The sequence below is a fragment of the Vidua macroura genome, chromosome 26 (genome assembly GCF_024509145.1).
Source record: "Vidua macroura isolate BioBank_ID:100142 chromosome 26, ASM2450914v1, whole genome shotgun sequence".
Taxonomy (NCBI): domain Eukaryota; kingdom Metazoa; phylum Chordata; class Aves; order Passeriformes; family Viduidae; genus Vidua; species Vidua macroura.
Window position 1 is genome coordinate 1,359,167 of NC_071596.1, and position 26,201 is coordinate 1,385,367.

At 47.0% G+C, this 26,201-nt stretch overlaps 1 protein-coding gene across 6 annotated transcripts in view; it reads right to left on the reverse strand.

Annotated features, from left to right (window-relative positions):
- Window positions 1–22,340, reverse strand: part of ELAVL1 (ELAV like RNA binding protein 1) — a 46,352-nt gene extending 24,012 nt beyond the window's left edge. Inside the window, exons 1-3 of one of the 6 annotated variants that reach the window (XM_053999209.1) lie at window positions 16,516–16,816; window positions 14,187–14,280; window positions 11,798–11,981 (exon numbers count right to left, since the gene is read on the reverse strand). In XM_053999209.1, the coding sequence (XP_053855184.1) occupies window positions 11,798–11,969 (172 nt within the window). In that variant the 5' untranslated portion in view covers window positions 11,970–11,981; window positions 14,187–14,280; window positions 16,516–16,816. Of the gene's footprint in view, window positions 1–11,797; window positions 11,982–14,186; window positions 14,281–16,515; window positions 16,817–22,258 lie in introns of those variants that run through there. The other 5 variants (XM_053999208.1, XM_053999204.1, XM_053999207.1 and 2 more) reach the window with 5 other exon arrangements.
- Window positions 22,341–26,201: the final 3,861 nt, after the last annotated feature.

Here is a 26,201-nt window from a genome sequence, read left to right on the forward strand (position 1 = left end):
GTCCTACACAAGCAACCCCAAAATAAAACCTGGCTCCTGTTATGTCAGTGCACCTCAGCATGATGGCAACTTAGTTTAGAACTCATTTTTTGAACTGGGAATCATATTTGGAGGATGTGAGCTGGGTTTGAGTTTTTTGTTTGGCTTTACAAACTACCATGAGTGATAACCAGAGAGCATAAATAGGTGTGAATGCATTGAGAAGTACCGCATAAAATACCAGGCATCAGCAGAATTCAAAGCAGTGGCTATAGTTTCTGAGGATAAGAACAGATTAAAGTGCCCAGATGTGCTTTGTGTGGGCTTCTTTAGAACAGTTACACTGTTGTAAAACCAGGGCTCCACAATCACATCACCCCGCAACCATCCTGCATCAAACTTCCCAAAAAGTGCTATGACAATGGAGAAGTGCAGCAAGGTAGGACTGGCAGAGCAGGTGATCAAGAGGCTGCACCCTATCTGCCGAGCGAGTCACAGCACACACACAGCATCCTCTGTTTCCTAACAGCCAGGAAAACACGCAGACGTGTGAGCAGAGCAGCCTGGCTGAGCAGGGAGCCATGGCAGAGCTCCAAGGGAAACAGAGAGCACAAGAGATAGAAGTAGTAACAGCTACAACAGGAGGAATTTGGAAACACTATCCATTGTATCTGAGGAATGGCAGAGCTCAAATGCAGTTTAGACTTTAAAAGAATGGAAAGAAACAAAAGAACAATATCATGGGTAAAAAGAAAATATTCTATTGCTGTCCCAGCAGCACAAGGCTGGAAGTATGGCAGCAGATTTAATATGTGATCTGAGCAGAGAGGTACATACAGGATGCTTTCTGTGCCTCACTTCACCAGAGTCTAACAGGCCTCTGCACCTTGGAAAGAGCTCCCAGAGAAAGGCCAGTGGATGAACGCTGAGCCAGGGACTGACTGGCTGAGTGAATTTGTCCCAGGCAAACCCATGGTGGGGTGAAATAGGCTCTATGTAAGGGTGATGAGGCACCAGGCTCATGTCCCTGCCAAAGCTGTTTCATCTTTGAATGATCAGGAAATTGGAAGAAGGAAGGTAAGCACCACATCCATCTTCAAAAGGAGACAAAAACACCCCCCCCACACACACACTCTAGCTGTATGCCTGGAACTAGTGAACTAGTGGAGTTTGCAGGGTCTCTGCTGGGACCTGCAGTTTACCTCATGATCCACGTTGTGGAGGAGGTGATGGGAACGTGCTCCCACCAAGACTGGAGATCTCACCAGGTTGGGAGGAACCTGTCCTACACTGAAGGATCACGGAGGACAGGCCAACAGCGCCCCATGGAATGCAGCAAGGACAGATGCAGAGCCCTGATCATGAGGAGAAAGACACCCTGGCAACAACAGATGGGACACTTACTGGCTGGAGACTGTTCTACATAAAACGAGCTGGGGAACGGTTTATGGAGCATGAGCCAGCAGTGCCCCAAGGGAGAGGGGTAACAGCATCCTGTACAGCCACAAGACAGAACACTCGACTCTGGAGACAAGGACCAGCTATTTGTTACATCCTTAGCAGGTTTTGTTTTCATACTGCAAGGTATCCTTACATCAACAAGAAAGAAGATTCACGAAGGATTTCTGTCAAAACATATTTCTGTGTTTGTACACAAACATCCTGAAGTATTTAATAACCAATTTTCAAAATTAACAATTAAGGGCATGATTTCCCATTCCATGTCTATGTTGATCCAATTCCATCATCACAACATAGACAGTAATAAATAGAATAACTTTTAGCATATAATTCATAGTATGGTTTTTAAAATACAGGAAATTATGGAATTGTGGAATGGTTTGGGTTGGGAGGGACCTTATAGACAATTTCATTCTGCCCCCTGCCACAGGCAAGGACATTTTCCACTATCCCAGGTTGCTCCAAGCCCCATCCAGCCTGGCCTTGGGCACTGCCAGGAATCCAGGGGCAGCCACAGCTGCTCTGGGCACCCTGGGCCAGGGCCTCAACACCCTCACAGGGAGGAGTTTCTTCCCAATCTCCCATCCAGCCCTGCCCTCTGGCAGTGGGAGCCATTCCCTGGGTCCTGTCCCTCCAGGCCTTGTCCCCAGTCCCTCTCCAGCTCTCCTGGAGCCCCTTCAGGCCCTGCCAGGGGCTCTGAGCTTTCCCTGGAGCCTTCTCCTCTCCAGGGGAGCACCCCCAGCTCTCCCAGCCTGGCTCCAGAGCAGAGAGGCTCCAGCCTTGCATTCAATCCTTCATTAATGGCATAGATGATGCAATTCAGCTACTCTGGAAACACAGGAAGCTGTAGCTAAACCCCATAGTTTGAACCAAAAATTTTCTCTTATCTAGTCCTGCCTAGGCCACAATTCAGGGATGTCCTCTCATCTGCCCCACCAGTGACACTGAGCAGCTGCTGTGTCTCTGACACAACCATTTGTGCTGTGGTGACCACAGCGAGTTCCAGAAAACACACTACTGGAGACAGAATTGAGTACAGGAGCTTCAGTGCAGGTACTGAAGCAGATAAAGGTAAATTTCACTTTTACTTTGCCTACCAAAAATATTCTGCCAAATGGAAACAAGTATTTTTTTGTTCACCCAAAGAATTTGTTGAAGCAACAATTAATCATTCTGAAATACTTTCATCTGCCTCATCTCCAGTTAAGTCATAAATGCTGCCCAAAAGTATAATTTAGTATCATTTTTGCTGCTTTTAATGAAGGGGTGGGACTATTTTCAGGCTAAGAACGATTTATTGCTCAGATAAACATCAGTCTCAGAGGCCGTGAGATTTTAAAGGAGCAGGCAGTTGGTCATAGCTCAAAGCAGTCACAAGTTCTTCATTACAAGACAATACATAACTTTCTAAACCAACAGAGGCACAGGGTTTATTTTGCTTTTCTAACCTATCACCTTTGCTTACTTCTGCTGTGCTGTGGATACTTTTGTCCAATGAGCTTCTAACTCACATGCTTCTATTATACCTTCTAAACTCTCAGCTTACGCTATACAACTACATCTCTACATTATAAACCCTTCACTATCTTACCCAATACAGCTTCTCATTTACTTAAGGTATATTCTTACTTACAACTACAGAAACATAAGTTTATGATTTTTCTGCTTAATGTCTGTGTATTGTATTTTTACACCAATCCAAGCTTCTTCCAAGGCTGCAGATCAAACCTTCAGTGACTGTGGAAGTTTCTGCTTTTCTGATTCCCACAATTTAGTCCCTGAAACACCTCACACAGTCCTGTCTGTGTCAGGCTGGGGGCAAAGCTCGGCCCAGGCAAATAGCCCGGGCTGTGCCTAACCTAGAGAACCCTGGGGAGCACTGTGTGTAGGGCTGGGTCAGTCACACCAACACCTCACAGGCAATTACTGCACCTGCTCCACCTACACAGAGTACAGAGCTGAAAGTTTAGGTTTATACTTCAGCATTTCCACGATGTTTCATCCTTTACTGTTAGTCTGTGCAGCAGGATATTCCTTCTACAGGACCTGGACTCAGCTTAGTGGCAGCTCCTGTGACTAAGACCCAGACTGCTCGCTAAGCCAATTCCCGCTTCTGCTCAAGACTTCAAACCAGCACATCTTACTGAACAGACACTTGATGGCAACAGGAAGGAACTAACAAGGAAACAAAGAAAATATCTAGTCATACTGATAATGACTTTCCACTCCAGAATGTTTCCACTGCTTCCCCTGGCTTTAGGACACAGCTATTTCTGTTCACAGCTAAACAATAAAGAGTCTCATTTATAGGTGTTTAAAGGCAAAAGCACATTTAGCTGGTTTGGAAAGCCTGACCTTCAAACAACTCAGAAAAACAGTACAAATTACAAATAAAGCTGCCTCTCCTTATGTAAAATCAGTGATATTTGCCTTGAAACAAAGATGAATACAAACAACTCAGACACCTCTTTGGGAAAAACTCAAAAGCTACAAAGCTAACTTTACAAGTCTGTTGTCAACCCTGGTTCAGAGAGCTCACAGAGATCTCACAATCTCCACAATATTGCAAAAATTCAACCAGAAGAGTAATAGCTTTAAATCCCGAAAACAAAAGGGTGGAGTTTTTTTTAGTAATTAATTTTATTTCACAAAGCCTCTCTGCATAATTATAATTTCTATATGTTCATTTTTTTTCCCCTTTCTCTCAGTTCCAGAACAATTCTCTGTTGAGATTTAATTTTAGTTGCTCCAGGGTTCCATTTTCAGATGAACTGCTAGGATCCAAGATTCTGTGAAAAGGACTTGTAAAGTGAACACAGAAAACACCAGGCCCAAAACTGTGCAGAAATACCACAGGCTGGGTTTTTTTGGAGGGAGTCTGGGAGGAAAATGCCTGACCACTTACTGCAAGATCTCATTTCTTTAAACAGGACAATTTGTTCACCTGTTGCTGGAACAAAAATGTGAGTGTTCAAGATATTGAGGGCTCAAAAATTCATTTCTTCCTTCTCTTCAACTTTCAAATAACAGTGCACTTCTTTAGTTGCAAACATTACAGTACAAAAACCTCAGCAAGTGCTCAGTCACCCCAATCACAGGCTGAGCTGAACCCAACTTTTACACTGCAGAAACAGAGCTGCCCCATTGGAAGAGAATGAAAGTATTGTAAGATGTAGAAAAATAACTCCCACTAAAAGCATGCTGAAAAATATTAGAATACAACCAAAGATGTTGCTCCATGGCTCATTTGTATGGCTTGGTGAGGGAAAAAAAAAAACAAAACAAAGGAAGCAGAGCCATGGAATGGTTTGTACAGTTCTCTTGCCCTTTTTGACTTGTACCGTAAGGAGGGTTATATTTAACACTCTCAGTGTATCCAGACAGAGTTGAAGGACGCCCACGACCCCAAAACAGCAGGGAGTCACTGCCTGTTGTGTGGTGCTAGCCCTGCCTCAAAGCTTTCAGAGAACACTCTCAGGGTCCCTCTGAGTGGCAACATCACCACCTGGTGAGCAGCCACTCTTCCCAGTCTGGCATCACTGCGCACACACGTATGTGCAATCAGAACCATCAGCCAGCTCAGCGACCAACATTTCTAACAGATTTGGCCCTGATGAACAAACCTTTGGGTACTTCACTATGGGCTCCACCTTGTGCTGATGAACCCCAAACTCAAGGACTGGTTTTCAACACACTCACAGGCCTTCACCTGGTGACACAGGTCCTCCTCAGTGGCAGCAGTAAGAACACATCTGCCCAGTCTGAGTGAGAGGCCACAGCACTCCCTGCACAGCTCCACCATCCTTTTCAGTAAAGGGAGCTTTTCTTTTGCCAAGGCCTCTGCTGTTCCAGGAATAGGTGCTGCTACGACTGCTGGAGACCACAGCGCATCATCACCAGCTCTGAGTGCATGTGGGCTAACGCAGCAGAGTGTCCACTCCCTGCCCTACTCTGCCTGCTCACAGTGCTCTGGAAGCTCTGCTCTAAGCCAGACTGGTACATAGGCCTGGCCTCAGCAACAGCTAAACAAGGGCTTGACTGTCCCCAATGAGGGGTCAAGCAGAACAAAAACTTCAACCTCCTTTTGGTCAAGTACACCTGACAAAGCTCTGAGCAACCTGCTCCAAGCCCAGGTGTCCTGCACCTAGCCCATCCTGACAGCAGCCAGCACTCTGGGTCATAACAGGGGTACCCGAAATTCACTGAAAACCCAAAATATGCCCTGAATATTGAGAAGCAGAGCCCAAGAACTGCTGCTAGAGCTCTTGCTTCTAACTGGCTGTGCTCTGGTCCCTCTGAAAGAACCCAGGCAACCTTTAGGGCTAGGAAGATGGGGAAGGGTCTGAGGAGCAGCTGAGGGCACTTGGCTTGTTCAGCTGCAGCACAGGAGACTGAGGGGAGGCTCCTCGGGGGCTGCAGCTCCTCCCGAGGGGAGGCAGAGGGGCAGGGGCTGAGCTCTGCTCTGGGCCAGGGACAGGAGGCCAGGAAGGGCTGGAGCTGTGCCAGGGCTTGGCATGGAGCTCAGGGAAAGGTTCTTCCCCCCGAGGCTGCCGGCACTGCCCAGGCTCCCCAGGGAATGGTCCCGGCCCAAATGCTGCCAGAGCTCTCAGGGATGCTCAAGGTGGGGTTGTTGGGGTGGCTGTGCAGGGACAGGGGCTGGGCTGATGATCCCTGTGGGTCCTTTCCAGCTCTGGATATTCCAGGAACTCTGATTTAGGTTAACTGTATTCCTATACCCTTGAGAGAACTCAATTACTACCTCCGAGGCAGTTTATGTGGCCACCTTTATGACAAAGGGAATTAAGTGGAGCTGGCAAAGCTGGTGTTCACATTTTCAGTATTTGGCAATTTGTCTGCAAACCGTTTGCATTTCTTATTAAATTAACCATTGCCACTAGGCATTCTTGAATGCACATTTTAAAAAATCACATACCCCCAAATGTGATTAAAGAGCTAGAAAAAAGAAATCCAGAGGTAGTGATGCATTCCAATTCCACAGTTAACAGCAAAACTGCATAAACAATTTCATGGGTGTTTTGCATGCAAAAGGAAACTTATTCCAGGCAAAGATAATACTTTAGTATTTTCCACAAACAAGAACACTTCAGAATTCCATTTCTAGACTGAGTTCACTGCACTGGTGAAATGAGTAGTAGCCCTATCATATGAACTTGAGCCACTCACCACCCTGCAGCACCTGACAGCTGGGCAGTAAAATCCTCCTCCCCTTTCTGCTCGAAAAGCTCACATGGACAAGGACACTCATTTCTTTTTTAGCTGCATAATTTCTGAGAATGAGTCTTCCAGAGAAGACATGAAAAGAAAAAGGCAAGGAAAAGGTAAAGCTTTATGTCCATTCCTGAGGAACTGCAACTATCTGAATGTCACTTCTTTTGGTCCTGCAAGCAACATGTTCCAGGCACACCTGCAGAGAGTGAGCCACCACAACAGCAATGTTTGAGATGGACCCCAAATTCCTGCATAAAACCTTAACAAGTCACCCCAAAATGTCCTTTCCGCTCCACACTTCCTAGGAGCAGTGGAGAGATCCCTTTGCCCCAACAGCTGCTGATCACCTTTCTGATATATCAGAACTCACACTGACACAAACAAATGCAGAGAGTGCAGAGGAAGCCCACGTCTCCCTCCCAGCCTCTGCACAGAGGGGGTCATGTCTGGGGAGCTGACAAGTCCCCCCTGCTCCTTTGGAACAGTGTGAAGGATCATATCTGACACTTCCTAGAGCAGACAGTCATGAGTACCAGAGGGAAAACACTCCCTGCTCAGGCAGTACAGAAGGTGTGAGGGAAGGAACAGGAACCCTGAGGAAGCTGGATGCCTCCTTTCCAAAATCAATCACTGTCAGAAGGAACCCTCACAGAATGAGGTGTGCACAGCAACCTGTCACCAGGGACTCGGAGCAGGGATATGGTGTCAGGAGCAATAAATAGACCCCATAGAAGTCTGAGACCATAAACACATGGGGAAAAAGGTTCACAGAATCCTAGAATAGAACCCTAGAATATTCTCAGTTGGATTGATGGTCCTTGTGGGGCCCTTCCAATCCCTGTCCCTGCACAGCCACCCCAACAACCCCACCCTGAGCATCCCTGAGAGCGCTGGCCAAACGCTCCTGGAGCTCTGGCAGCCTCGGGGCCGGGACCATTCCCTGGGGAGCTGGGCAGTGCCAGCACCCTCAGGGGGAACAAACCCTTCCTAATATCCAGTTTAAACTCCTCCAACACAGCTTTGTGGTAGTTTTGATGAATTCTTTTCCCTTGCACTCTGAGGACAGTTACATACAGTATCACAGGTGGGAGCACCCCACAGCTCAGAATTATTCCAGTAAGGAATATTATTTTTAATATTACCATGTGCTACCATAGCACATGAATTTGGCAGCTTTTTATTTTTAATAATTCCACAAAAAACATTTTAACTCTACCTTTTCAGAGCTTTAGGACAGTCAGGTTTGAAAGTACTAATACTTGAGCAGAGTAAGGGGAAGACACAGAAACTAAAACACACATGACTGACTAACTTTCAGCTTCAGCATTTGGTCCAGAAGGACTAACAGCCTCTCTACAGCTGTATGGACAGCAAGCTAAAGATGACCAGGCTCTCTTGGAAAATTTAGAGCTATGGAGCAGAAGCATCTGTGCTGTGCAAAGTCAGACATCCTGACACAACAAGCCATCAGCATCTGTGCTGCAAGAAACCGAGCAACCCCAGAGAAGCCCAGAGGCCTGCATTCATGCATTAACAGGTACTGAAGGAGAAATGTTTTAAAAAACCTCACCTGTCAGAGGAGTCCAGCCCAGCACAATGGCTGGAAACCCAGACCCCAGAACCTGGATGTTGCAGCAAAGTCAAACACTGACCATGCAAAATACAGCATGAGACAGATTTCTTCTCTTGGATCATCTCCAGCACGAGGCAGCTGCTCCAAGGAAGTGGACATTTAACATCATACACATCCCTGGAGAGGGAATCGGTGCAGAGCAGAAGTCTGGCCCTGCTGTGTCTGGGTCTGCAGTCAATGCTGCAGGACTGCTGGACCAACCCCAGACTTCTTGCTCTCAACCTCATGAGCCAGAGCCCCAGGAAGTGAGGATTTAATTGATGAAATCAGGTCAATGGCTACTCACAGACCTCAGCAATCATCATGACAGGCCAGGAGATGCACCAGTGAAAAGTTACACTGCAGGCTGGACACGGTGCCATACTATATTGGGAAGTGGGAATCAGCCTTCTAACATTTCCCTAGGGTTCAAAACCCCATGGCTGTTGCTCAATTAAGATCTGACAGAAAGAACAGTGTCCAATGAATTCTATAATTCTCTTATGAAAATCCTGGATGTCCAAGACATACTCGCCATAAACACAAGTACAGTGAGCAGCACAGCAACAATCCAGTATTTGCCTGCTGACCTCCAGTACTGATTCACTCATCACAGGTCAAGCAAAGCCATGTCTGGAAGTGCTGAGGAATGCACTACACCAACTGGAGAATGCAAAGCCCAGCACTCTATTCCTCCAGTATGATCAGGAGGAACCCTGCATCCTTCTAATGCTCATCTACTGTGCACAAGTTTCTCTGCACAGGTACTGGGAAAAAAAAAAAGGGGAAAAAAAAAAACAACAGAAAAAGAAGCTGTCACATCTCAACAACAAACCAGACACACAGTCACACTTTTATCAATGGTTATAACCTATGTGTATACCAACCCAAAAGCTCCTGGTAAGGAATGTCAACTGACACTATGGTTTGCTGCTACTTTCACCTTCCTGTAATGCTCATCAGTAGTGAGAAAAAGGCTAAGCAGTCTAGAGGCTTCAATGAGCTTCTCTATATTTTATAACCACAACCTAACACATGGAACACAGATTGTGCAATACTCTGCTGCATTTGAAGCAAAACACAACAACATATGTAATGATCATAATAAAATACTTTGCTCAAACAAACCCAAACTTTGGCTTTCAAATCAGTTCTTGAATCCCAGTAATCAGTCTCCAGACAGCTTATGCCAGTTCAGTAAGTCATGAAAAACTGCATTCCAAGCAGAAGTATTTTTTACCCCGTTATTTCATTAACAGAGAATAAATTGAGAAGAAATGTATGTAACATTCAATGTTTTACAAAATGCAAGCATTATCAACTAAACATTGATTTTAACACTGCAAACACAAACAATAAAGGGAACTTCAAACACAAAATTCTCTGATTATTAAAACTTTATGGGGGCACCAAAAGCTATGACTTCATTGAAAAGAACTAAACTGATCCAAAAAGTCTAATTCCAACAAAAGCAAAAGGTTCCCTCCCTCCTGCTCAGGCCACTCAACCCGCTCTATCTCACATGCCAGTATTATGACTTATCTGACCAGAAACCAAGGTCAGGGAGCTGAACAGGTTTTTCTGCAGCTCCAGTTTCCTGCTCTCTGCCACGGGGTCAGAGAAATGCAAGTGGAGACACAAGAAAAGCAGAACTGTGCCACAGGATTTTTCTGTTCAAGGACTGCTGCACATCCATGTGTTTAGCAGAGAGTTTGAGAATAAAGAGTATAATGTGAACATCAAGGGGCTGAAACAAAAGCAAGAGGAAGAAAAAATGATCAGAAGGAGTCAGTTCTTTGGCCTTGATAGTCCAGAACCATCAGTAAGCATGGAGATGACTTGTAAGTGCTCCTAACAGTGTTGCAAGCAAGTGAAAAATTAGGTAGCAACAAAATTCAGTGGCATGACCACAGCAGCCACACAGAATCCAGCACCTGCAACCACTTTAGGAAAAGCCAGTGTTCTGTCCACAGGCACTCAAGGGCTCTCTGCAACAATAGCAACAATTTTACTTTTCATTCTTGAGGTTAAGAACAACCTTGAGCACACAAGTGTATGTTTTGGACTTTAAACTACCCAGCACTGTCAAGTTCCAAGTTAAAGTTAACCAGACTTTACCAGAGTGTTTGATGCAGGGTCTCAACTTCAGAGACTGATTAAGTCTCTTGCTTCCCACTGTAAATATCCTTCCCTCCCACACAGGTAATTCTGTGCTTATTTTACAGTCTAAGGTGTGGGTCAGCTATGACCTGCTATCATTAAGCAAGGGGTCTTATTCCTTGCAAAACCAGCCTTCAGAGTAAGCCTCAACTTCTGAGGCAAAGCACATGACAACATCTGGGACGAACACTCACCTAACAAAACATTCAAAGAAAACGGTATTTATGTAACTATTTTACCATGACTGAACATATACATCCCTTAAGCAGAGATATAGACAGACAGACATCACGAGATACTTCATCTATAAGATATCAGGAAAGCCACAGACATGGAAATCAGAGAGGCTACTCGGAAGGGAAATTCTGAAGTTTTTAATTGTTCAGTTCTCATGGGTATTCTCAAGCAAATAAAACACTAAAGATGACGCACAGAGAGCTCTCATGTATTCCATCAGCTCCCATGCAGCTTTTACAGACTCGGGAGCAGTCTCAGGCTGGTTCCCTTACAGATTAGATAACGATCAGTATCGCTGGATTCTGAAATTCAACACTGAGCATGTGCAGCACAGAATTCCACAAGCAGTGAACTGCAGGCTGGGAACAAACACCAGGGCACCGCTAGTTAACAGCACTTTTTTTTGTCCCCTCCAGAAACAACCAAGTGCTCTCACTGAATCCAAGATTCTGCAAATTATGAACAAGAAAAACCAAAACATAAATTAAGTATTTTAACAGTGCAAGGATTAAAACCTCTTCAGAGAGCAGCTAAAACCTCCTGCAACTGAATAGATATGGAAACAGTTGCTCTGTCAGCATTTGTTTTGCTTCAAGGAAACATTAAGTTTCACAAGTCAGAACAATTCATTCCTCTCATATTTTAAAGCTACTACTACCAATCCTATTTAAGGGACTTACAAGTTAAATTCCGCAACAGTGATAAGACCTACAGCCACTTCAGAACTCCAGCACACCTTCAGTTTACTGATCAAAATCAGAACAAAGGGTTTGTTTGTAAATTCAGAGCTCGGGTGGAGTCAAAAACACTCAGACTGTAGGAAGAATAAATCAGCCAGGGACTAAATCTAAACCAGTTTTAGACCTGTCTATTAATGTCCAAATTTGGGAACTGTACTTCTTAGAATTCTTAGCCATACACACAATAGTCATTAACTTAGCCTTGAGCATTCCATCCTCCCAATACCCAATCGTGGCGTTACTGGAGCTCCAGGCAAACTTGGCAATAGTTTGATTACACACACAAACGTTTAGTATTTCGAGATTAAGTTGTATTCAATCAAGTATTTGCTCACGCAGTCTAGCACAAGGTGATAATTTCTGAAATACTAAATCTTACCTGCAACTTTGTCCCGAATAAGTTTTGCAGATTCCACTTCACCAATGCTGCTGAACAGACTCCGTAATTCATCCTGCGTCATGTTCTGAGGAAGGTAGTTCACAATTAAATTTGTCCTACCAATATCATCCCTGCAATCTTCAGCCATGTGATCTTCATAACCATTGGACATTTTACAATATATCTGCAAAGTGAAAAAATCTTCAGTGAGGTTTAGATCTTCACATTTCCATAAACTAAACTTCCTCCACCTGAAATAAGTTTGAATGTTTATTTTAAAAATTAAGAACAAGCCACTGCTTCAACAATGCATTTTTTCAACTCAGAAAACAAAACATTATTTGTTGAAAATTTCAGAACAATTCATTCTTTCAAAAGCACAAACATGACATTTTACAGAACTATGTACCATTAAAGAGGTCTTCAGGATTTCTATTTTTTTACATTAATAAAAAGCATCAAGATAGATTTTGAAGACATTCCTGTAACACCAAAGTGTTCCCAACAGCCAAGGTAAAAATCAGGTTCCCTCATGTCCAGGTACTTGACCAGCCACAAACACGCTGCCACCTCAATCTGAATTCCAACCTTATGCCCAGAACTTTTGCAGACAGGAAGACAAGAAGCAGCAAGATCTAACCCAGTTCAGTGTTTCAACTGGAGACTATTAATTTTCTGAATGCTTTCCCCTGTAAACGTTGTCTATCCTGCACCTCAAGGCCTGTTACTGTTAAATGCTGCCTTTGGTGCTGCTTTACTGTGGGAGCGTGAAACTGGTGAGTCTGTGCTGACTTGGGGGCATATTGAGTATTTGACAGAGTTCCTATTTTTGCAGCTTTTTCAAGAAAGCCTTGAGAAAACATACAGAATTCCTATCACAGGAAGATACTCTCTGCCTCAGTCCACCATCAGGGACTGAATCCTGATGTTTTAGTTGACCTACAACTAAAACTCACATGAGACTCGAGCTGCTCATTGGCTTGCCAGAATCCTAGTTTTTAAAGCACTTCAACTACTTTGAAATAGTTAAAATCAGGATATCTAAATCCTGTTTCTGCAACAGGATCTACAGATTTGGATCTGCTAAAGGATAAGCCTTTCCAGTGACTGCACCATGACTGACAGCCAGAAGTTGAATAATGGAAGAAGTCAGAAACAGCAATCAGAAATCCTCAGTCTAGAAAGGGAATGCTCCCTGCATGAAGGGACTTCCAGGCCCCTCACCAGCAGCTGCTGTTAAGTCATGTCTGACAGTGAAGGTCAAATTTTTAAACAAATACCTGAGCACATGATTATAGAATAAACCATGAGAAGATTTATGCTAATTTGAGATTTAACACAGTATGGATTTGAACTGAATCTTTATCTTTTCAGTATGTGTTGAAGCATGAAGAGCTGGCAGCTCTTGCTCCCCTTCACCCACAGATTAGGTTCTACCCCCATTTTTATGTTTCAAGTGTCAACATGAGCCCATTCCAGAACCCTCTGCCCATGGGATAACCAATCTGTACTGTGAAAGCAATGGAAAACCACACAGGAGGGAAGCCCTTTTTGTTGTGTCAGCAGTTTTAATCTGCTTTCCTTGCAGCAAGATAAGCACCAGTTAATGCCACAGGAGAGGAAAGCAGGGGGAGGCACTGCAAAGCTGGAAGCAGGGGAAGAGACTCCTCAGCAGACAATTTTTAAGCTGCCAGGTCATCTCAGTTGTACTCCAAATTCTGTCATTAAATACACATTCCCTCCTGGCTCTGTCAGAACTTGCTGAGCACAATCTCAGAGAAGTTTCCTGTTCTGGTAAACAACACTCAAACAGCTGAACCGTCTGTGGTCACCATGTCTAAGTTATAAAATCATGTAACACACATTTTCAGAATTATTTGAATAGAAGGCAACTTTGCTTGCCTTTGTGCTCCACAAAATTCAAGCCCTACAAAGCAGAACACACCAACATGTTGATGAGTACAAGCTGTATGGCACAACTAGAATATTTAGTAAGCAAAGGAAGAAATGTTGAGATTTTTTCCACCTATAAGAGGAAAAAGTTAAAATTTCCTTCATTTTAACCACCTTTGCCCTTTATTGCCATTTATTTATGATACAAATCCTTCCTGCTGCTGAGATTAAGAAATTGCTATAAATTCTAATGATTTCAAGAACAGATACTTAAAAGATTGGGGTTTGGGGATTTTTTTAATTTTCCAGGGTGTATCTGCTGCCTGAAAAGGAGGCACCACAGCCAGATATCAAGCAGAGAAACCTGCCCAGCACACCATGATGGCAAGTTACCACACTTTTATCTGGCATAAAGCAGCATTGACAAGAGTTTGCCAAATGGCTGCTGACTTTCCATCATTGTCCCACATCTCAAACCTGTGTCTGCAATACTCACAGTCTGCACCTCCCAGGATACTCAAGCAGTGCCTGGGGCAGTGCTGATTCAGAGCCATTAGAAGGTGGGAAGGAAGCTGCTTTTCTTCAGGCTTCTAGAAAGCAAACATAGGAAGCCCTTGCATACAGGCCTGGCAAGGGTTTCCATGAGATACCAGGAACCAAACATGCAGGAGCAACAAAGGCACGGTAAAGAGCTAGAGAAGCAGAGCACTGAAAGAGAAGATGTTTCTTTCTTTCTAATCTCTTGCTGAGCATTTACACAATCTGCTGCAGGACTAACACTGTCCAGCCAGCCTGGAAGTTAGTGGGCACCACTTCCTCTGCTGGGGAGGTGTTAAGGAAACTCCTCCATTCCACCAGTCTGATGCCACTTTGGGGGTCCAATTGGCACTGCCCCAGACTGGCACTGCTGGGATCAAAGCCCCTTTGCAGCAGTGGCTCCAGTGATCCCACAGGTCGTGTGTGACTCCCCACACACCCCACAGTCCCCCAGTCAGACCAGTTCCTCTCACCAGCTTGGCCCCAGGTTTCCCACAGCACAGTCCCAGACCCCAGTTCCTCTGTGCTGCAGCGACACAGAAGGGCTCCAGCTGGTGCCCCTGGGGAGGGATCTCAGACAAAGCCCCCCTGGGTCATGCCCATCCTGATGCTGATGTTTAGTCCAAGGTCTTCTCAATGAGTCAGGGGAGTTGGATATTAGGAAAAGATTCTGGAAGAGGCTCCCCAGGGAAATGGTCATGGTCCCAAGTCTGTCAGAGTTGAAGAACAACCTGCAACTGCTGACCTGCACCATGTTTATTCCTCAACAGGGGAACAGTTCTCATGCCAGCAAAGTTAAAAAGAGCCCCCGAAGAATTGTTACCTCTGCATGCTGAAAAGATTTCCAAAATGAAAAGGAGCTGTAAGATAGGATAGATGAAACAAGCAATGCTACACTGGAAAACAAGTTTTTATTCAGCTCTCACTGAATACACTGACGGAATGTCTTGATCTTTCTTTACCAAAGAGATAACAATCCATTTTTATCAGTAAATATTCTAGATTTGAGAACCAGGCCTATACACTAATTTGCAAGTTAGAACTTCTCTAACTGACATTTGTCAATCCACAATGACATAAATCAAAAGACTGAATGCATTTATATTCCTAGTGGACAGGCCGGCATTTGGGAAGGCTGACTGAAAAGAGACTGGTAGTTTGCAAACTTTCCAAAACAGGCCTTCATTTTTATGTCCCAAAAAACTAAAACTTTAAGACTAGGTTCCACTGCACTGCACTTCCTAAAATGACAATTTAAAAAAAAAAATCAAATGCTGCAGAAGTTTGTTTGAAAAGGTAGCAGCAACCTTCTTCCTTGGGTAAGATGCACCAAAATTTAAAATGCCAAGGGTGCACAGAGCAACAAAGGAAACCATATGTGCTGTGTCCGAATCTTCCACTAATTCTGGAGGTGCTCGAATCCACACAGACTAACACTTCACCACCTGTGCCAACAACTGCTCAGGCACCCTCAGCCAGGCCAGCATTCCCAGGACTGGATTGAAAAGCTCTCATGTGCATTATCTGCAGAAATGTTGCACTGACCATGACAATCACCTTTTCACAAAAGCGCACCAGATTCCAAAGGTTTAATGGTTCTGGCAACAGACCAATAAAAGTTTTTTCCCAATGACACTCTGTATCTCCGTCCAGAATTCTAGGAATCACTGCTATTAATTATTCACCGCAAGATGTTGGTTAAGAAGGAAGACCTGTATGGATCTGTGGAGATCACGTGAAACAAGAACACTGGCAAGAACTGTCTGTCTTCAACATCGGGCAAGAGGCTTTGTCTACCTTCACCTTGTTCACAGGACTCAAAAGGCACCAGACCACTACTGAGGTCACAAATTCAAATGCAGACACCTAAACAGATGCTCACAGAATGTCAGGATAGTTGGATTGGAAGGAACCTTAGAGACAATTTCATTCTACCCCCTGCCACAGGCAGGGACAACTTCCACCATCCCAGGGTGCTCCAAGCCCCAGCCAGCCTGGCCTTGGGCACTGCCAGGGATCCAGGGGCAGCCACAGCTGCTCTGGGCACCCTGGGCCAGGGCCTCCCCACCCCCAAAGGGAACAATTCCTGCCCAAGATCCCATCCAGCCCTGCCCTCTGGCAGTGGGAGCCATTCCCTGGGTCCTGTCCCTCCATGCCTTGTCCCCAGTCCCTCTCCAGCTCTCCTGGAGCCCCTTTAAGCCCTGCAAGGGGCTCCAGAGCCTTCTCCAGGTGAACACCCCCAGCTCTCCCAACCTGGCTCCAGCCCTCAGAGCATCTCCACGACCTACTCTGGTCTCACTCCAACAGGTCCATGTCTTTCTTGTGCTGGAGTCCCCAAAGATGGAAGCAGCTCTTCAGGTGGGATAGATGATGGATCAGCTAGTGCAGAACTTAAGATGGGAAATTCTTCCTGGATCAATGAGCTTTGTGACACAGCGCTCATGGCACCTTGACTGGAGCACTGGGAATGGGCCACACTGAGCACAGCACGGTCCTTAAACCACAGCAGACCTGAGGCTGCTGACCCAGCTACTCACTCAAAACCTCCATCTTTCTTTGCAACAAAGTGCAAAGTGCAGGACACTCTATACAGGAAGGGCTCCAGTGGACAGTGCCTGACAGAGTCCCTGAACTGGTGGAATCTCCTTGTGATGTCAGTGGCAAATGAACAGGAGCCCTGAAACCAGTGAAGCTGCAGAGTTCTGCCCATGAGCTGTTTCATCAACTTGTACTTCAGTCTCATAGGCTTATTTGTGAGCTCTGCCTGTGGACTTAGGAATCTAAATGGGGTGCATCAAGTAGAACCTCAAGGCTACTAGAGCCCTTCTGTTTCTCCAGCACATGGATATTTGTTGACATGCCTCCCCCCGAGAATCATGGCTGACTACAAGGCAACAATCTTGTCTTAAGCTGCTGAGCTCTTTCTTGGACACCACACCTGAAACAGAACAAAAAGAACACTACAACATTCAGGCAAGTAGTGCCAAACCAATCCAGAAGGCAGGTGCAGAGGTGCTGAGATGTCCAGGCTGGAATACATGTCAAAACCAATGCCACACAATTAGAAGGGCCTGAAGAGCCTCCATGAGTTTAAACTGCTTCAGGAAAACAGTTTTCAAGAACTATCCAACACAGTATTATCATGCAAAAACTCACTTTGCAGGCAGCTGTCATACCAGGATTGAGAAGCAAGAGTTTAATCACAACACATTAGGACAGACACTGGGAGAAGAAAAAGCAACATACTCTCTTCTCTGAAATCGCTGTAAGGAACAGAATAGGTTTCACCTGAATAGCCAAGCCAGCAGAAAACCCTCCCCTAGGCCTACATGCCTCCAAGAAAAAAAAAGTTTCCTAGTACTCCACAGTCAGAACACATCTCTCTCCGTTACTTAATCCAGACCTCTCTACATCACAGAGTCTTTCCCCATAATCTACAAGAAAACACCTTTTATTCTTTATACAAACTCTTTTCATGACCCCAACAGCTCTGCATATTGCATCCCACAAGAACAGACCTCTCCATGAACACAAAGACAGACCACAGGAAAAGGACAGTGAAGAGCAAGCCCTGTTGGTATTTGATTCACCACGCATTCATGCAGTATTCCTTCAAATTCCCCTCAAATCTTGACCAAACATCAAAAGCCATTTGAGGGGAAGGAGAAATCACAAAACCTAGATTGTCTCTTAAATTCAAGAGCAGCATTTATACAGTGTATGAGGGAAAAAAGCAAACCCTTTCTACTTGCCTACCCTTTGGGTTTTCTAGAAGTAACAGATCTCATCTCTTTGATTCTTCTCCCCTTTGCACACCTGAAAGGAGGACACTACCCTTGTTCTCCTCAGCTGGGCTGCACCTAAGATTCCAACACTTTTGCCAGTAAAAATAGCTCAGAACCAGAAGCAGCCATTAATAAAATCCACTGCTGCATTTCCACAAATTCTATTTCCATATGCTGAATCACTCATTTTAGTACAACATATTTTAAGCTTTTTTTTTTATGTTATTTTAAAAACACTGGGCATAAACTTGGTTTTGAGCACATTTTTGATCTAACAAATCTCAACTGTTATAATTTTAATATTTCAGCAAAGCAGTTTTAGATGTTCCTTAGCAAGCAGATTTGTCTGGAAGGGTTTTAAATGCCTCCTTTAGTTGCTTTTATTCATGTACATATAATAATATCATCAAGGTGTATTTGTCAATGCTCATATTGCCATTCAGAGACAAAAGCATTTGAGGCCAAAAAATAAGCCGCATTCTTCAGAGCAATGACCTTACTTTAGCAGTCTGATGAACTACATTCAATTCCTAAGAATAAAATGAATCATCATTGGGATGCTGTCAGAAACCAGATACAGGCTGGCCATAATTACCATCCGCTGCTGGTCCAACACCCAGCAGGGACTGGGGCCCCTCTCAGCTTGAGCTGTAGGAACAAGGGCAATCAGAAACCTGTGGCTGAGACACTGAACATCTGCTGCCAGATCTACATTTCCCCATCTTCCCAGGTTAACAGCCAGCCCTGACAGATAGAGGATACCAGGCTCTGCTCAGAGTTTCACATCACAATACACTCCTCAGCACAGGAAAGACATGGAGCTGCTGGAGCCAGGCCAGTGGAGCCACGGAGATGCTGCCAGGGCTGGAGCCCCTCTGCTCTGGAGCCAGGCTGGGAGAGCTGGGGGTGCTCCCCTGGAGAGGAGAAGGCTCCAGGGAGAGCTCAGAGCCCCTGGCAGGGCCTAAAGGGGCTCCAGGAGAGCTGGAGAGGGACTGGGGACAAGGCCTGGAGGGACAGGACACAGGGAATGGTTTCCACTGCCAGAGGACAGGGATGGATGGGATATTGGGCAGGAATTGTTCCCTTTGAGGGTGGGCAGGCCCTGGCCCAGGGTGCCCAGAGCAGCTGTGGCTGCCCCTGGATCCCTGGCAGTGTCCAAGGCCAGGTTGGATGGGGCTTGGAGCACCCTGGGATGGTGGAAGGTGTCCCTGCCCTTGGCAGGGGGTGGAATGAAATGGTCTCTAAGGTCCCTCCCAACTCCAGCCGTTCTGGCATTCTGTGATTCCAAAGTTGTTTGCCCCTGGGTCAAAGATGCTGCCAGTTAACACCACCAAGTTCCTACACAGGGAAGAGACAGCGAAAAACTTTTGCCTTTTGCAGCCTGGACTATCTCACCTTCTGTACCTGTATTTAAAAAAAAACAGATTTATGATAAACTGATCTTTAAAAAAAAAGGAAATAATTTATTATCTTCCTTTTTCTAGACAGCGTCAAATTGTCCATAAATTGCCTTTGGCAATTTTTTCACCTACACAAAAGACATCTGGAGACAACTGTGAGGGAATGATTCCTTTCTGAGGGAGACAGCGGGAGATGAGAAGAAGTGGACATAAGAACTGTAGATTCCAGACACTTTCTGACAACAGCTGCTCCACACATTGATCCAACCTTGGATAACACTGACCCATCTTCAGATACTTTCACCTTGATGGGGGCAGGAGGGCAAGTGAATAGGAGGAAAAGACAGCATCCAACTTGTTCACCAGCACAAGATAACTAGCTGGAAATCCATCTCTGAGGGCCTGGTGAGACACTGTGGTTGCTGCTGTGTTCCTACATGGAGACCATGGAAGCAGTAGGAAATAGGAAAATTATACCTTTGTAGTACTATACCACTGCTACTAATTTTAAAAAACAAACAAACAAAGAAAAAAAAAAACAAAGGCAGCAAGCCCACACATGAAAAACATCTCTCCTTCTCAGTACAGCTGATTTCCACCCTATCTCATCAGAAAAAAAAAAAAAAATACTAGAATCTATTTCTGCATACATCACCTACATAGAACGAGGTTGTATACTCAAATGGATCATTTAGGCCAGCAGTTTGAAGCTTGCAGGTGCCTGAATACAGAACTGCACATCAGACAGAAGTGCCCTGATAATTTTCAGCACATTATCACCTCTTCTTTGCTGAACTCTCATTCTCCTTAAATGCTTTTCAGGCTATGTCTAAAGTACCTGGAAGTGCAGAAAGAACAGCTTCTCTGAACAACTTCTTGAAGTCTAAAAACATAGCAAGTTTGAGCTTTCTAAACTTGGTGACTAGAAGTCTACCAACTTCTTATCCACATGTGGTCAGAGTGATAGCCAGTAACTTTGGGAATCAATTCAGAGAGCTCACAACAAATAACCAGGAAACAAGATAGAGACCAAAGCTTCAAGAGAGAAAGCAGGCTGGTACAACAGCTGAAAGAAGTGGATTCTGAAAGTAAAATGGCATGTCTCAGGTCAAGACAAGGAGGGCTTTTTCCAGAAAAAAAAAAAAGTGATAGAACATGCAAGAAACAGGAAAAAAATAGTGCTTGAAATCAGAGCAGAGAGCACATTTCACATTAAGTTCATGTCAGCACCAAACACTGTTCAACAAACACAGATAAATAAGCTGCTACACACAACATTCACATTTCCATTCAGACTGTGCTTACTGCTGCTGCTGTTTTCACAAACGTGGTACTGCACAACACAACTCCCTAAGGAGTTCATCTGATCCTGCAGAACCACCCACAGCAGGGCTGTAAACTCACTGTACAACACATTTAACAACCACATCAGCTTAAGATGTTCCTGTACATATTCCAGTCAGGCCTGGAAACAGCCTACTGCAACTACAGCTCTAACTCGGGACCGCTAAGCACTTTGAATCATGGAAACCACAGGAGCACTGGGATCATTATATACACAGTTACTCTGCTTCAGAACAAAACAGAGGACACTCACCGTAACATCTCATGCAGCACAGACTTACAGGCTCAGGACTCTTGATTTTATTATTCATCACGCACATAGACATAACCTAGAACTCAACAGGAATTTTAGAAATCCCATCAACTCTACAGGTTTGATAAAGACTATGGAGCATATGCATCATCCTAGTTGTAATGTAACAAGTCACAGAACGGTTCACACAGCTCCAGAAAAAAAAGTGGTTAAAACATGAGTACAGGGAAACAACAACTCGTAAAGAGGTGAGAGCCGAGGAACACGAGCAGTCAACACCCACCATCAGGGAGCAAAATGAACAAAAATACAAAGACCTCAAAAAGTTATCAAATATAACAACAACAGGCGTTAACAAAAGGAATTAATCCCTACCCTTCCCAACTCTTTCCTCTTTTGTTTTCCACAGATGCCTCATTAAGCGATCACAGGATCCCAGTGCAAGTCCTCATGAAATAAACCGTGCTTCCTTTCCCAGTAAGTGTCGGATACAACTCTGCGCCCAACAAACGCTCCTGCACTCCCAGCAGTGCAGAACCCGGCAGGAGCACTCGCCTCCCCACGGCTGTCCTACCCCAGCCCTCACGCGTACTGCCGTGAAAGAGCCCCCCGGACAGTCCTGCCTCTTCCAACCGCTAAAACTGAGCAAATGCTCTGCACTGAATTGCTCCCACGAGCACAAACAACAGTGGCTGCAGCTTTAGCCGCGATTCCTGAGGCCCCAAGCACTCGCCACACCAGCACCGGACCCGCTGCCAGCACTGATGCCAACCGCACTGACCGCGCTGGCATGGACCCTCGAGCACCGCCAACCAACAAGGAAGTGCCAGTCCTAGCCAACGTGGGAGATTTAAAAGCTGTGTCCGCACAGACACGGGAAAAATAAACGTGAAATATGAGGCCATTAACCGGACGCAGAAAGGCCCCGAGACGCGGCGCGGACCCGCCGCGCATCGCGGCACCGCGCCCCGCGGCCTTCCCGCCGCAAGCGCGGCGGCCTCGGGACCCGCTCCCCGTCCGTGCCCCATCCGGCCCCCGTGGGCCCCGCAGGCCGCGACCCCCGCCGCCCGCCCGCCGCCCCGGGCCCGCGCTGCCCTGCGGCCCCTCCCCCCACAGGCCGGGCTACCCCGCTAGGCCCAGGCCTCGGCCCGGCCGCCCGGTCCCCATCGCCCGCTCCTTCCCGCGCCGGCCCTGCGGGTGCCGCCGGGGCTGTTCAGGCGCGGTTCCGCGGCTCCGCGCGCGGCCTCACCTGCGGCGGCGGCGGCCGGGCCCGGGCAGCGGGAGGCGATCGGTCCGCAGCGCACAACGAGCCGCTCCAGCGCCACGGCCCCGCCCCCGCGCCGCCCGCCGACACCCATTGGCTGCCGCGCGCACGTGCCCCGCGCACCATTGGCTTCTCCGCCCGTCCGTCAAGCGCCCCGTCGGGGGCGGAGCCTACGGGCGCCGGGGGGAGGGGAGCGGGGCCGGGGCCGGGGCCGGGGCCGCACCGCCGAGGGGGGCAGCGCCCGGGTGGAGGGGCCCGGCTGCGCAAACACAGCGATCGCCCCGGGGCTGCGGTAAGGGCCGGTGCGCCCCGGCCGCGGGTCCGGCTGCTCCTGTGGAAAGGAGCCCGGAGGAGAACGTGCGTCCTGTGGCGGGCCGGGCTCTTGGAGCAGGAGAAACGCGAGTGGCGCCTTGTGCCAGGGAGCCAGGCTCGGGCGGAAGATGGAGCACGGCAGCCCTGGGCCCGCCGGCTGCGGGCAGCGCTCCCGGTAGCCGAGCTCGGCTGAGGGCCAGTGTCAGCCGGAGCCCAGGCACAGGGAATCTCCCCGGGCACAACCCACGGGAATGCTGGTGACTGGTTAGGAGATTAAATGCTTTCTGTGTAAATGAGATGCAAATGATGATCTCTCCGAGGAACTGGCCAGCACTTCGCTGTGCTCTGAGAAATTCTGCAGCGCCCTGAAGGGACCAGCTGCCCAAGAGTTTTCCCTTTTCCGTTTTCACTTTTCGTAGCCAAGGGCATCCCTTTGTATCTGCACCTATTTCCACTGCACAGGAGACATCTGTGAAAGTAAAATTCCACTGTTCTGCAGAAAAAGACGTCTTTTTTGTCATTGCCAACAGTACTCTGCAATAATACCCTGGTACAAAGCAGCGTGCTTAGTGTGTGACATGTAAGCTTCAGGTCTGTAAATCCTGCGTTAAAGTGCTCAACTTCGGGGAAGAAAAACCAGAATACTTCTGCATTACAATACATGATGTTTCTTTTCATTCACAGACAACTCATCATTTGAGTTTTATTTAGTTGAGGGACATACCTGAAAATCAAATTTCTCCTTCTCTAGCTCCTTTCTCAAGTCTAGAAGAGTGAGATCTCACCTGAAGGATGGGAATTGCAGCAAGACAGGAGTTTGTATTCTTTGGTATTTCCATTCACACATGTGGAAATACTCTGTCTACTGGAATACGTGGCACATTACTCAATGAAAATACAAATATCTATCTCTGCCTATCCTGATGTGGCCTCTAGCAAGACCTTGTCTGGTAAATTCCCAACATGGTTGCACTGATGTTTTCTGGTTTAACTGCCCAGAAACCCCTTCAAGTGGCCCTATTGCACTGGGCCATGTCCTGATCTTCCACATGTGACAGCCAGGGACAGCCCAGCCTCTGCCACATGCAATGGGCACAGCATGACAGAGATCCTAATGTTCAGCTCCATGAAGAGCCTACTGAGGATGATGGATTAAGAGCAATGTTAAAGACATTGCCATTTTCCTTTCCTCTCTACAATAGCTCTCAGTGCCAGATGGGGAATCCTCACATGAAAATTCCAAGCTTGACAGGTTTGGAAATATCCTTCAAGGCCTCATAAAACATTAAAGATGTTTGTGCATCTGTTATTTGCTCATCCTGCCAGCCCCAAAATCACAATATTGTCATCAGTACCAGTTTTCTTTTACTGTAAATTCGATGTTTTCCTTGTATCATCCAGGTTTTAATTAACAAATTATGTTATGTTAATTAACAATTATGTCATGTCCATTCTTGGACGTGAGGTGGGTTTCAAATCTTCAAAAATTGAGGCCATGAGCACAACACTGCACAGAGCATTGATGCCTTTATCTTTTGACAGCGTATTTGCAATCTCATAATTTCATCTATCACCATAAACACTTATTTAAGCTGTGCTGGCAATTAAAAGCTGTCCTTTGAAACAGTGTGTCAGTTTTTAAAGGAATTATCTCTTTTTGATACTATGCTTCTTGCTGGTATATATAAATGGTCTGTTACAGTGTTTCAGTTCAATGTGAAAACATCAGCCTGAAAGTTTTATGGTAATGTGGAACTTTAGCAACATAAAGCCAAGTGTCATGTCTGAAATCGTCTCAAGATAATGCAACATAAATGCCACAGGTATTTTTGGTCATGCCATTTCTTGGGATATCTTGAAACATAACAAAAGCTCAGTGGAAACAGGGTGACCCAGGAAGCCCTTGGAGAACATGGTTCTGACACAAGAGGGAAATGTACAGTGGGAACTGAGGGATGGAAGCAGCAGCATAAGGACAAGTGGTTGTACCTGGCTGTGAATAAACACAGAATCATAAAATCACAATGTCCTGGATGGGAAGGGACCCACAGGAATCATTGATCCCAGCCCCTGTCCCTGCACAGACAACAATCCCACCCTGAGAGCGCTGGCCAAACGCACCTGGAGCTCTGGCAGCCTCGGGGCCGGGACCATTCCCTGGGGAGCCTGGGCAGTGCCAGCAGCCTCGGGGGGAAGAACCTTTCCCTGAGCTCCATGACAAGCCCTGGCACAGCTCCAGCCCTTCCTGGCCTCCTGTCCCTGGCCCAGAGCAGAGCTCAGCCCCTGCCCCTCTGCCTCCCCTCGGGAGGAGCTGCAGCCCCCGAGGAGCCTCCCCTCAGTCTCCTGTGCTGCAGCTGAACGAGCCAAGTGCCCTCAGCTGGGCACTCCGGGTTACAGAAGGCGAGATGATGGATGGATGGATGGATGGATGGATGGATGGATGGATGGATGGATGGATGGATGGATGGATGGATACAGAGCTTCCCAACGGCGCAGACGCCACACAGAGAAGAGCAGGGAGGCTCCACAAGCCGCCCCACCGCGGGTGCACTCTCCCGGTTACAGGCGTGAGCGGCAGCCCCCGGACACGCTCGTAGTGGGCAGTGCCGGCTCCGTAGCCGCTGGGGCCCCAGACTGCGGCGGCTGTGAGCGCTGCGAGGCCCCGGAGAGCAGTGCCGTTAGCCTCCGCTGGCGCCGTTAGCCCCCGCTGGCGCCGTTAGCCCCCGCTGGCGCCGTTAGCCCCCGCTAGCGCCGTTCCGCCGCTGCCGGACGACTCGGCCCGCCGGCCCGGCGCGGCTCTGAAATGGCGGCCGGTGGAGGGGGTGGAGTCTGTTATGGTCCCGCCCACGCCCCTCCTGCTCCCCTCGAGCCCACAGGAGTGAAATGGCGGGCCCGGCTGGCCCGGCCGTGGAATATTTCGGGCGTTCTTTGTCTGGCCCCTCACAGGCTGCTGACCCCAGGGCACAGGGGTACTGCGGGTGCTGGAGTGTCCTGGGCAGCTGCCACTGCTCTGATCTCCCGTCCTTATTTAGTATGAGACAGCTGGGGATCTTCAGCCTGGAGAAGAGAACGGAAGAGACCTCAGAGTCCCTTCTAATGCCTAAGGGGGCTCCAAGAGAGCTGGAGAAGGATTTTGGACAAGGGCCTGGTGTGCCAGGACAAGAGGAAATGGCTTCCCACTGCCAGAGGGCAGGGCTGGATGGGATCTTGGGCAGGAATTGTTCCCTGGCAGGGTGGGCAGGCCCTGGCCCAGGGTGCCCAGAGCAGCTGTGGCTGCCCCTGGATCCCTGGCAGTGCCCAAGGCCAGGCTGGACAGGGCTTGAAGCAACCTGGGACAGTGGAAGGTGTCCCTGCCATGGCAGGGGGTGGAATGGGATGGACTCTAAGGTCCCTTCCAGCCCAAGCTATTCCCTGATTCTATGATTCCACTTGGTGCCTTCCAGCCATCCCTCCTTGGCTCCTGTGTGTCTGGATTTCTTTCTCCAGGGTTCCGCATGTTATTCTCTGATTTCTCACCTCTATGAGATCACCTTCACTCTCTTGTGTCTTCCTCTCCACAGGCTTTCAGCCCCTGTTCTCCATTATTTTCTGGTTCACCCCACCTCTCTCAATGCAT